This window comes from Coturnix japonica, chromosome 1, assembly GCF_001577835.2.
Source record: "Coturnix japonica isolate 7356 chromosome 1, Coturnix japonica 2.1, whole genome shotgun sequence".
NCBI lineage: Eukaryota > Metazoa > Chordata > Aves > Galliformes > Phasianidae > Coturnix > Coturnix japonica.
Window position 1 is genome coordinate 55,248,582 of NC_029516.1, and position 14,865 is coordinate 55,263,446.

The 14,865-nt window shown below is 42.5% G+C and overlaps 1 protein-coding gene across 1 annotated transcript in view; it reads right to left on the reverse strand.

Annotated features, from left to right (window-relative positions):
* TMEM178B (transmembrane protein 178B) overlaps positions 1 to 14,865 on the reverse strand; it is a 201,982-nt gene that overhangs the window by 128,473 nt on the left and 58,644 nt on the right. The window contains exon 2 of the mRNA XM_015866745.2: positions 14,515 to 14,628. Coding sequence (XP_015722231.1) covers positions 14,515 to 14,628 — 114 coding nt within the window. The remainder of the gene's footprint in view (positions 1 to 14,514; positions 14,629 to 14,865) is intronic.

The window sequence follows — 14,865 nt, forward strand, 5'->3', positions numbered from 1 at the left end:
CACACCATAACAATGTAACAAATGTGCTATCAAATGAGAGCTTTTCTTGCTGGTTTCTTGTTTGTATATATATATATATATACACACACAGGATAAAAGCAGAAACACTGGAGAATAATTTCCATGCATGAATTTGGAAATCTAAAAATAACACCTCATTTAATACATTAAAAAGCCAACAACTGACCCTAGAATAGCTAGTGATGAATACATTCAACATGAAATTTTCCCTATTTTCTTTTCCCTTCTGTGTTTGCTGGCACCTTTTCCCAGCCCACCCCTTGCTGTTTCCCCTGTGAGGGAACAGAGGCCTTTGCAGAGCTGGGACAGCCGCACCAGCTCAGGCTTTGCAGGAGGGTGGCTGTGGGCTTGGAGCTCCTTCTTGTTTGCCCTGTGTGTTCTCCTCAGGCAGTTTGAGTGGCTTCAGCCAGCAGAAAGCCCAAATTACTGAGTCTGCGTTACCTCTGTTTCTCCTGCTCCTCAGCTGAATAAGAGCTGACTAGTCCCTCCAGAGGGCTCGTGCCCTTTGATGAAAGCTGCTGGCGCAACAAGTGCTTGCGGCCATTTCTGTCAGCACCAGTTACAGCACGCTTACATCAGGGGCAGAAGTACTCCTCACAGAGTTATCTGTTGAGAAGCATTAAGTGACTCACGTGGCCTCTCGGTTCCAAAACTGAGGGCTGGATAAAGCCGGGGACCTATGGACTGTGTGAAGATGAGCTGAACACCTACCCCACAGATGGATGGCAGCCCGCGGGATCTAACAGCCTGCATTCTGTGTGACTGGTGGCCCTGTGAGCAGACCTGCATGGCCACAGCCACAATTCCACTGCATTTCAAGGAGAGCAGGGCAGTACTGTGGGGAAGGCTCAAGGTACAGTGGCAGAGCTGTCTGAAGTCAAGAGTGAACTGCACCAACAAAGGATCAGCTCCTGCTCCAACAGTTTGCACACGGTGATTAAGCACATTGCCGTGGCTGTAACTGGGAAGACTGCCCGGTACTTGCCTGCAGTATGCCTGGTTTTAGCCAGTGCTGTCAAGTCTCTCATTTTCAGAAGCAATACATTATTTCATCCCTCCCTCTCCCAGACAGAGAAAACTCATCTTTCTGCAAGAGCCAATGTTCTGTTCCTCCTGCCGGCTCATTCACACCAGAGGCCCACCAGAACGGTCACATCCAACCGCGTCTCATTTACTTTTATTGATGATGCCAGCTTTGTAGCAAGAGAAACAAAACAACACACTGAATTCAGGACAACTGAAAATCAGTTTTCCACTCCTTCCTGAAAAGAGTCAAGCAACAGCTATTGATATTTTCCAGCAGCAATATTTCACCAACATTGCTTACTTTCCTGTGCCACCTGTTGTATAGCTCAGATATTCAGGTACAGATAGATACAAGATGGGTATAGGCAGCAGCCCCACAAACTTGCACCTACAATTGTGTTGTTACAACTCAGTGTGCTACGTAGAGCTATTTTCTTGACAGCAGTGTGTACTCACGCATATTTTGTGCAGTTAAGCTGCCTACAAGCTCTGCCCTGAACAAAAAGCTGTCAGGGGTTTAGTGCACTGGCATAGCTATGCCCAAACCAGACTGAATGATCTAACAGCACACTAACAAACTGATCATCCCGGCCCTTGACTTGCATAAATCAGTTCATCAAAGGTGATGTCTTAATGGATAGCTACTGCATGGGACCTGGTACCAATGTGCAGAAAATGGTCCCTTCCTTATATCATGCAACTCTGCTCAGGATGCTGAGGTCTAAAACATACATATGCCCAAAGCTGTTGGGCAGCGCAGCCAATGACATGGACCACAAGTAAATAATAAAACGACATACAAGGCATCTCCTGTGTGTACTTCAGTTTTGGGAGCTACCCACTAACTATCAACAAACATACTTTTAATTGCTGTTTTTCTTTTGTCATTCACTCAAAATGAAGACATTGATCTCTATTGATCCAGGGAAACGCTCGCTTTGTTTGCTCAACCTTTCTGTTGCTTATCAGGGTTGTGCCAAGAGCTTGACACACACAGACTGAAAAGTAAATTAAAGTAATGAGAGAGCGATGGCAAACTCACACCAATCTCATTCTCTACCAGACTTTGCTGCAAAAAAAAAAAAAAAGAGAGGTGGTGGAGGTACCAGCTTCTGGTTATTTTCACAGTTGTACCAAAAATTTGTCTTATTTCTACATGAATCTAATGCATCAGTATTGATGCCTAACAAACAGAGAGGTCCTCTGTACATACAGAAGAGCATCTAAACATCATGTCTTTATTTCCCTCAGCAGTTTCCCACTATTTTGTTCTCTATTTTTGCTTTTCCCCAGCTGCTTACACACATTACTTCATCATCCTTATTCGTGTTCTGAAAAGGCACCGCTAAGATCTAACCCCACCTCACTTTTGGGAGAGAAGAGCCCACCAGTACCCCAATCATTGAAGTTCATCTCCCCACTTACTGCTCTCCTCCAAGGCTGCAGGAGTCCTGCTTCTACACCTAGGAGTGTTTTCCCTGCTCATGATTACAATACAGGAATGAGACTTGGAGAGAAGCAGTTTTCCTCCAGCTGTCAATCATGCCACCAAACAGCCACCCACCAGATGTCTTTCTCTTTCCATCAACATCACAGAGTGAAGAAGACAGCTGTCAAAGCTGGTGGTATTCTGCCCCAAACCACCTCCCCCAGCCCTGCCAAGATGAGACTGCTGTGTGGGCCAGAGCTGCTTGTAGATAACCTGGAGCCATGTCAGCATCCTACCTACATCCTCTTTGACTGAAGCTCCTTCTGCCAACTTCACAGCCAAGCCTGGGTTCCTATAGGCAATACATCACCCAGGGATTAGCTCTCCCTGGCCCCCTGCTCTGGGTGAAATCCCTTCAGCTAATGAGACTCCCTCCTGGAGACAGCACCACCAGGTTTAGTGGCCTCCCAGAGCTCACTACGGGGTCTTGGACCCTACAACAGTGTTCACAGTTGGTTCTCAATGTCTCTTACTCCTCACATGCAGGGTTTTTTGTTTGCTTTTCTACAACCTGGCTTCCAGACCTTTTTCTTACAGACACTAACAAAGCCACCTAAGCACTATTTTGATACAGCAACAGATCAACTCTTCAGTTCAGATCAACTCTAGAGAAAAGAAAGTGAAAACTCATCACAAACCCAACAGGCTGATGACAAATGTTCTCTTTCCTGGCCAGTGAAATACTGAGTCTCCTCCAATAGTGATAAAGAAAAGAATATCTTTAAATTACACTTGTCGTCCTCTGACTGCTATAAAATGGGGATTCATTTACCTCTGAAATTCTGTTCTCTTGCTTTTGTAGGAGATGCCTGCCTGTGGAAAGCTGAGGCCAACATCATTAATCAGAGAAACCTATGAAATAGAAGCCAAAGAGAGACATCAACTGATCTAAACCACCTATACATCACATAGGTGCCGCTGCCTATGCTATCCTCGGTCCATCAAAGAGTTTAGCTTAGCAGAGCTGTCAATTCAGCTCTTTACAGAACCACTGGTTCCTCCTAGAAAACTTTGGAAGGACTTTTCCAAGAAGGAATCCAACTGCCACATTATGTAGCTTTTTAGGCTTCCCTGCCCGTTCCTTGCTTCAAAAGGCTTTTATATGAAATATCTGCTTCTTGAAATGAAATTCTCAACTTCTTTTGCATGAAAATTCTTTTGTCCCTGGAAATGATGCCAAGACAGACTTTTCCACTTCAACTGAAGAGAGTACGGAGGGATAGTGCTCCAGTGAAGGGTTAAACACAGGTGCTGAGGCTTGTTGACCAAATAATGAACATTGCTTTTATTCTGATAGCAATAAAATGCATCTTCAGAAACTGTCACGTAGTTCCTGATATGTTGAGCTCCTCAAGGTATGAAGACACTTCTGAAAGAAGCAAAAGAACACCTCAACTTAGGTTTACATTGGGAGCAAGTCACAGGCAGCTCTAAAACAAGCTGGCAGAGGATGGCTCCCAGCTGGTAATGGTGGTGAAGGACCACACTTGTCAAGTACCTGATTCCTCACCTGTGTTGTTTTGGGATGAGGTGCTGAGCTGGCTGTGGCAGCTCTGCTGGCTGTGGAGATTTGCCACACATGATAGATTCTCCCCAGGACACATCTGAAGGGTCATTTTGAAATTAGTTGCCTGCAGTTTTCTATTCAGTATGCATTTCTTCTTCCAGATTATTTCATGGCTCTGTAATAAGACTGATTACAAGTATCATTTCTCTAAGCATACTCATTTGATGACTTCTCAAATAAAATGACATTGAAGATTACTTGCAGGTAAGAGACTGACTACAAGTACGTTATTCTTGCTGTGCACATCAGTTGTCATGACAATCAGTGAGGACACTGGTTTAAAGTCCAATTCATGCACGACATAACATTCATCAGCACCTACACATATGCTAAGGAAGATAATTTTTGAAATTATAGGTTCTAGTTGTTCACTCTCAGACATCTCTGAAGACCTTGTTTTTAGAAGGTGCTGAGGAACCCATTTCCTATTCCTTAACTCACTTCTAGCCTCTGAAGGCATTTATTATTATTTATTTATTAATTTATTTTGCAGGCCATTATTTCTAAGAGAAAAATCATCATTAATGTATTAATGGCTTCTGGTTTGGATCACTAAGCTTTCATGTAGCAAGTATTATTTCTACCTACCTTTAGGTAAAAATATTTTTTCCCCAGTACAGAACTTTGCAATGGTCTTTTCTGAGAGCTAGGCAGACTGAACTCTGGCACTACAGGAGGCAGGGTTGTCTAGCACTTACAGCAGTGGGAGGTCGGAGACCTGAGCTCTGTTTCTGGCTCTCCCACTCACTCTCTGCATGACATTTAGCAGGTCAATTAACTTCCCTGTAAACTCTCTTTTCCTACATGTGAAATGGGTGTACTGGGCTGTGTTCCTCTTTCTGCACCCTGTTTATGTCATAAGGATATTGAGTGAAAAGCCTTTCCCAGGTGTTTCAGGATGCTGGGATGGAAGGGGCACCACACAGCCAGCAGCACCACTAACACCATGAATATGTAATTCTAAAAACCATTTACTTGCACTGATTCAAGGCCAAAATATCAAAAGGTCTAAATATAAAAGAGCACTTTTTCTTTTCTGAAAACTCCATGGAGTACTTCCCACCCAGATGTTGATTTCACTTGTTTTTACATCTCCAAATGTCTAGTGGAATTATTCTTCTGGTATGAATATAAGCAAATCCAAACTCTTTGTACCCTGCCCATTAGTCTCTTCTGATTAGCGTCTTTGTGCATATGGATTTGTGCCACTGCTGACTTCTTCCCAACACTGGCAAAAAGATTTTGCAGTTTAACCCTTTTCTTCTCATAGCACCACAGTCAAGCATGATAGCTGTAAGGGACAGCATTACACTTTTCTCACATCTGTAATTGTAACATACTGTAGAATGGATTCTATAAGAGGAAAACTGACTTAGGATGTGCCTATGATGAGTGAAGAGCAGCCAGTACAGAGCTAATGCATTAATAAAGATTTTATCAGATAAAACAGTTATTCAGCCACCTCCATGTCCCCTCCCATAAAATGTTAATAAACCCAGTCTTATGGGGAGAAAGGAAAGATGTGGACACTGCTGAATTATTTACAGCCATTGTTGTGTACGACAAAGAAGTCCCTCTTATGTCAGTAAGTGATATTCTTCCATTGATTTCCTTCTCAGTACATCTAGGTGAGAATCAAGTTTGGGGAGAAAAAGAATTATAAAAAATATAAGCAACAAGAAAACGAACAGGGATGCAAAGGGCAAGCCAGAAAAGACAGATTCGGAGGTAGAAATGATAGAGTTTGTATTTATGAAAGATATTGATCAATCCGACACACCACTGACAGATACTCAAATTAGCTGTCATAATTCCAGTGATGCAGAGGGACACACAGACTCATGCTCCATTAAACACAACCTACATCCTGAGCAGTCACATGAGATTTGAGAGATGGAACTCTGAAGTCCCACAGGAGATACCTGCAGTTGATTTATATTCCTGATTTCCCTTTCCCTTACCAACTGCACAGTCAGTTCCTGGAGGCGGGCAGAGAATAATTTCAGTGGCTAAACCGTGATTCACCCACCCAATTAGGGAGTCCTAGGATGGGCCCTGAGAAATCCTTCAGCTTCCTCCAGTCTTCCTGGGACATGACTTAATTCAGCCCTAACAATGTGGCTGTACTCGGGGCTCAGTTAATGGTAGGGGAGTCTAAGAACATAAAGCTGCATAAGTTTTCATACATCAATATTCACACATTTTAGACCTTTTAAATTAAAAAGTAGGACAGTGCCCTGGTTGTACATGAGAATCAGGTCTATTCCATAATCCAGTGTATAAAGAGCATCACTGAAAAACAGTAATTAAACTGGCAACCACTGCCTAGAAGCTATCACCATATAAAAATCACCTCCATGTTTCAGCCTGAAGCTTCTGTCAGGGTCAAAGCCAGGTTGTTTGATTCCAAGTTTGTTGGCATCTATTTCATGCTGGCTGCTGCGATGTTCCCCTGTGGATGGTGTATGGCTTCACAAACAAATCACAACAATGTAATTTCCAAAATGTTCCACTTAAGTCTTTCTCCTTGCACTGGTGCAAGGAAGCACTTACTCCTCATTACTAACCCTGTGTGTGGCGTGTGGCATGTAATCACCTTGAAATATTTCACTGGCTGGCTTTCATCTTGCTAACAGTGTGGGGTGGGGCACCAAACTGGGGTATAAATAAACCAGGATATAAATCATCATAAACCAGGCATTAAATCGGTATATAAATCAAAAATTATAGAAGTCAGAGATGGAAAAGACCCATTAGATCGCCCTGTTTGTTCTTTCCTGTGTTCTCACCCTAAGAATGTGCAAGGCATCATTCTTGATTAGCCAAGAGACATAGAAAAACACCCATCTCTCCCCCTCTGTCTCTCTCAAGAGGGAAAGAAGGGAAACAGAGCTCACTGCATGCATATTAATAAAGCTGTATTTTGACTGGCTGAATGACTGGAAATGATTAGCAGTGGTATGTTTTACCTGTCAACATTTCCACACCGCAACAAGCAAAATGTCTCTAATGCTCCTCTGCAAAAGTCACAAGGCTGGAGGGGGTTTTCTCTCAACTTCCTTGCATTCAGAACAGCTCCTAAAGTACCCCGCAACTCTTTTCTATGACAGAGATAAAAACATGCCTTCCTTTTTCCAACATAACAACAGGAGGCAACATAAAACACCATGCAAGCCAAGGTGAATTCAAGTGCCTGTATGTACAAATATAACAAAACCAAACAAAAAATATCAAAAAATTCTGAAAGCTGCAGTATCAAACATACCACAGCTAGCAAATGAAAGCTGTGACCCCTTCAAAAGGGGCAGTGTGAAAGCTGGGAACCCATGCAATGCTGTAATTAAGAGTGGTAGGTGCTGAGATCAGTCGGCTGACATACAGCTCCTGCTCCCTTACTCACGAGTGTTTTCCTCTATGCTTACCCCAGAAGTCTTGGTGACAATAGGCCAATTCATTTAAGAAATCTCTTTAGATGCAGTCCCTAATCATGTTCTCCTCATTTTCTCTAATCCCAGCATGAGTTGGGTGACCGTCTGAAGTCTGATGTATAGGCTGTGGGACACTCATAGCTGGCAAATACTGTAAAAACCAACTCTTAGACATCTCTACTTAGACACCAAAAAGCAATTAATTTCAATTCTCAAGTCTAAAATGAAAATTATGAAATTACAGATCACCTAAAAAGGTAATTGTGAATACATTTCATTCTTTTTTTTTACTATCCCTTTTTTTACTATCATCTTGAGGGAGATCACAAGGCAAATGTAGGGCAACTAGGGGATCAGGCCCAGCCAGCATGGGTTCATGAAAGGCAGGTCTTGCTTGACCAACCTGATCTCCTCCTGTCATTGAGTGACCCATCTGCTGGATGAGGGAAAGGCTGTTGACACAGTCTATCTAGACTTCAGCAAAGCCTTTGGCACTGTCTCCCACAGTATTCTCCTGGAGAAGCTGGCAGCCTACAGCTTGGACAGGTACACTCATGGCTGGGTAAAGAACTGTCTGGATGGTTTGGTGGTGAACTGAATAGACTCCTGTGCACTTTGTGTAATGCTTCAGAGAGTCTCCTTCCCTGCTCATTTCCTAACCCCACTGTTGCCCATTTCTACATCTCCCCTTATACCATCCCAGATCTTATCCTAGTCCCTATATCCAATAATTCCTTGTCTCACCTGTCCTAGCTCATCAGTCCAGGTGATTTTTTTCCCCTTTACTTGTCTTAATCTTCTCCCTTCTCAGCTCCTGCCTGTCTTTCGTACTCAGACACCCCTATCACAATGTAGGATGGGGAGTTATATAGACTCCTTTGTACTCCTCTGCTCTTCTCTCTCTAAGATAAAGGTAGCATGCAGATGGGAAAGCTATAGGTATTAAGGTCACTGCCATATTAGCAGAGCCTAAGATGAAATCTAGCAGAAGGCAGTAAAATCCCTTACAAATTTATAACAGTTTTCTTGGCATCAAAAGCTAAGACCATTTTTATATCTCATCTTGAAATAGCAAGATATGAAAAAAATCCTACAGCAGAAAGAGAAGTGGAAAAAGGTTTGTCACTGCCACCTGGTCAATAGCTTTGAGAATGACAAATACTATAGTGATCCAACAACACCAGACCTCCAGGCACACAAGCAACTACTGCAAGGCTAACTCCAGGATGGCTCTCCTGCCTGCTTCATAACCAATGTATTAAGGAATGACATCATATCTCAGCCAAATGGCACTGACCAGCAGGACAGTGTCATATTTCAGGGTGTTCCTCCATCTGGGCGCTAAGGTGGCTAATTAAAAAGGAAATAACATTTCCTTGTAGAGGAGGGTAGGAATGGAAAGGGACCCAAGTGAGTATGGTTAAGAGTGTGGAAGAAACCAGCAGGAGAAGCTGCCTATTTATTTCAAACACTACCTTCAGTAGCACTCAAAGAAAAAAAAAAAAAAAAGCAAAAGTTCTCTTGGGTCAGCACTTAATACAGATACAAAAATGAAATATTTAATGTTGTTTATAAAATCATTAGACAGGGTCAAGCCCATGAGCCTACTGGTGTTACTAATGCATTGTCAAGCTACAATCTGAGATTGTGTGCGTATCTCAGCATCTTGTTTCATGGGTTTTAGAAGCCTGTAAATTTAGAAGTGTAGACATTACTGTCTTCTCCAGAGCACTAATTGCTGCCTCTGCCATCAGTATCACAACTGACATCCACAAAAGGAGATTCTTCCAGTCCCCCTGCCAGTAGTTTTACTGGTAGTAAGGAGATAACTGAGTGCTTCCCAGGCCTAAATGAGGAAGCCTAGTAATAATGAATGCCTTATTCTCATAGAGACTACAAAGTTTGGACCATTAAGGCTGATAAAACCCACTTAGACTTCAGCATAAAAGAAGCTGTACAAATTAAAATACTACCACTCTCTACATCCTGTAGAAATCCTTCATTTCCTCCAATACAGGCTCTTCTCAGAACGTGCCAGGCTATTACTTTTGAATTTACAATTCATTGTTTATGCAAATGGCTTTCAGAACACCACAAACACAGGACTATTGCCATTTTCAGCAGAGAAGCCAAATGTTATCATTTCAATTAACACAGAGTTTCACGGTTCTTCTTTTTCTGACAATGAATCTCCCCGTGTCAGTGCTCTAAATTCAGAGCCCACATCCTATGACCTCACAGTGAAAGTTCACCTATTTGAGGTACGGTTGTCTCCAAAGCAGCGTGATGACAATTTCTAACTCAGCTGTGCAGGCAGAGAAGTTTCTGTTGCAATTTCAGCCACTTTCTGCCCTGACGAAACACGTTCCTTTTTCCTGCACACAAAATGGCTGCTTGCCCAGCAGTGTGGAGGACAGGCTGAGGTGGCACAAACAGAAGTCCCAGCTACTGTGTGGTCAGTTTTAATCCAAAGTAAAAATTCAGGCTTGTGATAGGTGAGAAAGAAAGAAAAATTAGAGGCTGGAAGTCAGCTATCTGTCTTGCATGACTGGCTCCATGAGTCAGCAAAATAAAAGCTTTTGGAGAGAAGGAAGGAATTTTTCATCCCTTCTGGAGATGTTCGTGTGATACAATGCAAGCTACAGGGAGCTCTGCCATACAGAGGCTCTGAGCATCACGCAGCATTTGCCATGTTTCAGCTACCAATGCAAGAGGAAGAAGACACAGAGGTCTGGCTCGTTCTCAGAGAAAAAGATCTCATTCTTTAAGAACATGCATCATTGCTTGTTTGCAGAAATTTCTTTGCCTGTCTTAGAGAGAAGATAGTCCTGGAAAATCCCCTTTTCCCTGCTTCACCTGACAACACATCAGTGAGGAAGACTGGAGTAACCCACAGGCAACAGCCTCGTGGCTCAGGGCAGTTCTGAGACCAGAGGAGGTTAATGCACAGTCCTGTGGTGCCCGCTACCTACACAACTCCTCTTGCTGAAATTGCTCTCACGGAATGGATGCATATAAGTTTTACTCCAAGGAGCAAACTGAAATGGGCTTTGGGTGCTTTACACCTCCCTCACTGTGGCCTTAGAGAACAGCACTGTAGATTCCTGGAGGATGTCAGACTGAATATAATACATACTGTCACTGTTCATACTGCAGTTTGCAAAGCAAACCATCTTTCACTTTCTTCGGTAGAAATTACCAGGCAACGGTTTCCTGAAGTTTCTTAATAAGATTAAAAGAGCATTTCCTGGCCAAAGCTTCCTGGTCGAATGCTTATTCCATGATCTGAAAATGCATCACACCATCTCCGGTACCTTTCCTATACTCCACGAGCTCCATGAACCCCTGCCATGACCACTTTTCCTATGTTTCATGAGCACATTTGTAGCACACAAAGTAAACCTATGGGAACAAAATATATGGAATTAAATACCCCAATAAATATGGAACCGTTCTGATTTTTAAATTCTTATTCAAATGATCTATAACTCCATTTCTAAAAGGATCACTGATATTGGTGTAGGGTTTCAAAAGCCAGAACTCTAGACCACATTTCTGTACATAAGGGTGTGGTCAAAATGTGATTCTGTGACTGTGTTAGTCAAATAATGGCTTGGGCACGAAGGGACCTTAAAACCCATCCAGTTCCAATCCCCTGCCATGGGCCAGGTTGCCACCCACTAGGCCATCAAACCTGACCTTGAACATCTTCAGGGATGAGGCATTCACAACTTCTCTGGGCAACCTGAGAACTCACACCATTACACTGTCAGCTTCCATGAAGTGACAGTTATTCATGATCAAAGTTGTTGGATGCAGCATTCTTTCCCTTCTCCCTTTCCCTCTCAGCTTGTATAGACACTTCTTTTGTCTAATTAGATGAACATTATCTCCTGACAGGAGAAAGTTGGCAATACTACAGTCATTACTCCCTCCATCCCTATTTAACCAGAGACAGTTGAGAAGAAGTGATTGCAGGGAAATGAAGTCCTGTTTCCCCAGCTCATGATGTCATAGGCAATTAATTTGGAGCAAAGGTTCCATCTTGAAAATGTCAAATAGAATGAAAAAAGACAAAATCAAAAATGATAAAGTCAGGTCCAACCATTCCTTCAGGTCCAGATGCTCGCCTGAGTTTTTCTAGCACAGCTGACAGCATAACTATAGGAAAAGCTGCTTTCTGTACCAGTGGGTGCCATGGGGTCTTTGGCCTAAAATTAACTGCCCATTTACCACCCCTACAACACAAGAGAAACTGCTGGAGCACAAGTCCTGTCTGGTCAGCCTGAAAAAAGTCTGCTCAGCATGGCTGGAGTCCTTTCTCCTCTGCACCCCAACCTGGTACGCAGGTAAATCAACAGAATTCCTTCCCAGGCCCATTCTTTGCTTCCCTTACACCAAGGAAAGAAAACAACCAGTACTGAAATATAGATACATCAAAGGACAACAGAAGTTTCAGTCTGAAAGTGGTGTTTTCACTAGTATTCCACTTTCACCTTTCCAGTTCCCCTGAAATTCTCCAGGTGCCATTTAGTCCCGGTGTCTCACCAGGATATTGGGTTTTTCCTTTCTCCCATTTCATGTTACAGGATCTGAGAAATTACCCATATGGAGTCCATGAGGAATGACAGGTCTGTTCCTTTACTGCCTGTACACTCAGGGAAAGAGAAATTATGAATAGGAAATTGTTCAGAGGAAAATAATGGTCATGCTGATTTAGAAAGTTTATGCTGTCTCAGGAAGAGCAGTGGGGAGCTGAATTAACTGTGCCCTGGATGAAACTAGTCCAAAGATACAAAACTGTGTCTGCTACTAAGGAAGAGACTAAGATTACAGGGACTTTCTGAAGGTGCTTAATGATTTAGGGGTGGCTGCTCAATCACAAAGGTTTTCTAAAAGGAGAACATCCTGTGGCCTAAATGTTATTTGAAAAAATTGCTATTGGGCTCATCTTTTAAAACACGTTGTAGAGAAAAAAATAATAAAATAAGATTGCAAGCTCTACATACAATTTGAATGCAAAATGTGCTCCAGATCCTTCACTGGCTAACTCCATATATCAAACACCATTGTACTAAACCACCCTGGAGAAGAGAGCTACAAGGTACTTTTCCTTCCCTGTCTTCACAAAGCATGAATTTGGCTATCTACATCTATCTGCACTTATCTGACTCATGAATCAGCACAAAAATCTGGGTCAGAAATATGTACACACACCCGTGTGCTTGGCGAACCCTCCTTAGGAAAGAAACAAACAACCTCATCCTGAAAGAGCTTCATATCACATCGGATATGTTGAAGTATAAGCACTGTGTATAGACTGCCACTTTGGAGACTGCCAAATGTACTCCTGAAAGCTCCAGTCAGCTGCCAACACCATGCTCAGGAACTTGCTGATCCCATCAAGGGATGCACACACTGAAGGACTAACATTGCCAGCCACTTAGTAATTATACTTCAGTTGTGGAAAAACATTCAAAGAGCATGAGAATAACCCATTGCTGAAATAAAGATCAACTTCTTTAATACAATAATTCCTACAGTTATTAGTGAGATTCCCAGAGGATAATCACAGAAAAGCCATCGTTGCTCACAGCAATGGCAAAAGCACACGTTCGTAGCCAAGAGCATAAACCACAGCCTCTTTGTACTGCAACTTAATGGAAGATGTCCTTTTCTGAGGGGGCAGGAAGGAGCGGGGTGTTTGTTTTCTGCACACACAGACAAAGAGTGTTAACTTAAAACTGACACCAGTGGAGATGGCATAGAAGCAGAAAACCCGAGAGGTTACTGAGCAACCTGAACTTCTAATTTTAGGGACAAACAAACACCACGCTGTGCAATACTGGCCTCTTACAGGGATGGAGAGGCAGGAATTCAGTATTCCTTTTCCTCATCATATCAAAATAAAATTAAGTATTTATCCACAGATGCTAAAAATAATAATAATAATAAAGGAGCCCAGCAGGTTCCTCTGGAACTACTTTAATGCTTTATCAGGTTTCACCAGGTGGGTGTATAAGCACCAACAGAAACCAGGTTTTATCTTAACAATTCAAGGAATGAATGGTATCACAACAGCTTCTCCTTCCCAAAGCTTAAAAGCATCTTCCCAGAGCATCAGCTCCATAAGGTAAGAGTGAAACAGGTACTGAAAGCCCTGGAAACACCAGAGTTCTAACGTATTTCTCAGACAGTTTGGACTTGTTGCTTTCAATTACCTTCTGACAGAGGAACTCTGGACAGACATTCATCAGTAACCATGACTGCACAATAGCAAAAGGAAGCTGCAGTGCTATCCTTCTTTGCAAAATCCTGCCTCTTCTATTTTGTTTGTGTAAGTCATTTTCCAACTCCAAAATGAGTAAAAAGCTTAATGGACCTCCATACAACTCAAGGCAGCTCCATCTCTGTCAGATTTTGTTACTTAAGCAAATATTACAAGTTGATGACCACCAGCTACTGTTATCACTAATGGCTAAAACCTCCTTCCCTGTGCCTTTAAGGGTGAAGCATCTCTTTCTGCATCTTCAGAGGAGAGTGATGCTACACTTACCAGGAGCTGCAGGCACCAGAACATGTTCTACAGTAAAAGCTAGCAATGAATTCTGCTGGAAGCAGGAATCTCAGCAGCAGCATGAAACGCAGGAAAATATACTTACATACCAAACGTTCTACTAAATTTAAAAAATAGGGCATTGATCTTGTTATGCATTTTCATATTTAACTACATATTAATCTCTGCGCATAAAGATCTCTTCCCCGCCACCACTTCTTCATGCCTCAGCAGAATTTCTATTCAGCAGCAGAAGCAGCCATGTAGGTCTTAAGTACAAATTGATCCATCTGCTATAAAGACTAACTGTATGTGAGAACACAACTCTAACTGAGTTGTCTGTCAATTTCTCCATTCTCGTTTATTAGCGAGTACCTCCTTTAGTCTGTACGTGAGGAAAATGGAGAAGAAAGCCAGCAACACTTACGCAAGGCATGCCACTCATCCTGGCGGATTGTCTTGGTGATGTTGTAGGTGAGGTTCTTGGGAATGGTCGCTGAGGAGTAGTGGTACTTGATGTATGAGCACCGCTCAATTGCTCCTGGAAAGGGAAAAATACATAAGAGAAATTGATGCTACATGAATGCAATATGTTCTCCCAGCTGTAGACTAGATGGACCTGACAAACAAAAGCAAAGGCTGAGAGAAAAATCAGTCCCTGCCATCAATCCAGTGTAGCAGCTAGTACTACCTTTGGCATACGATAGGCAAAAGCTATCTGTAGCGAAAGCTCACATGCAAATTTAAGATACAACAAAGGCTCCACAGAAGCTGTCAG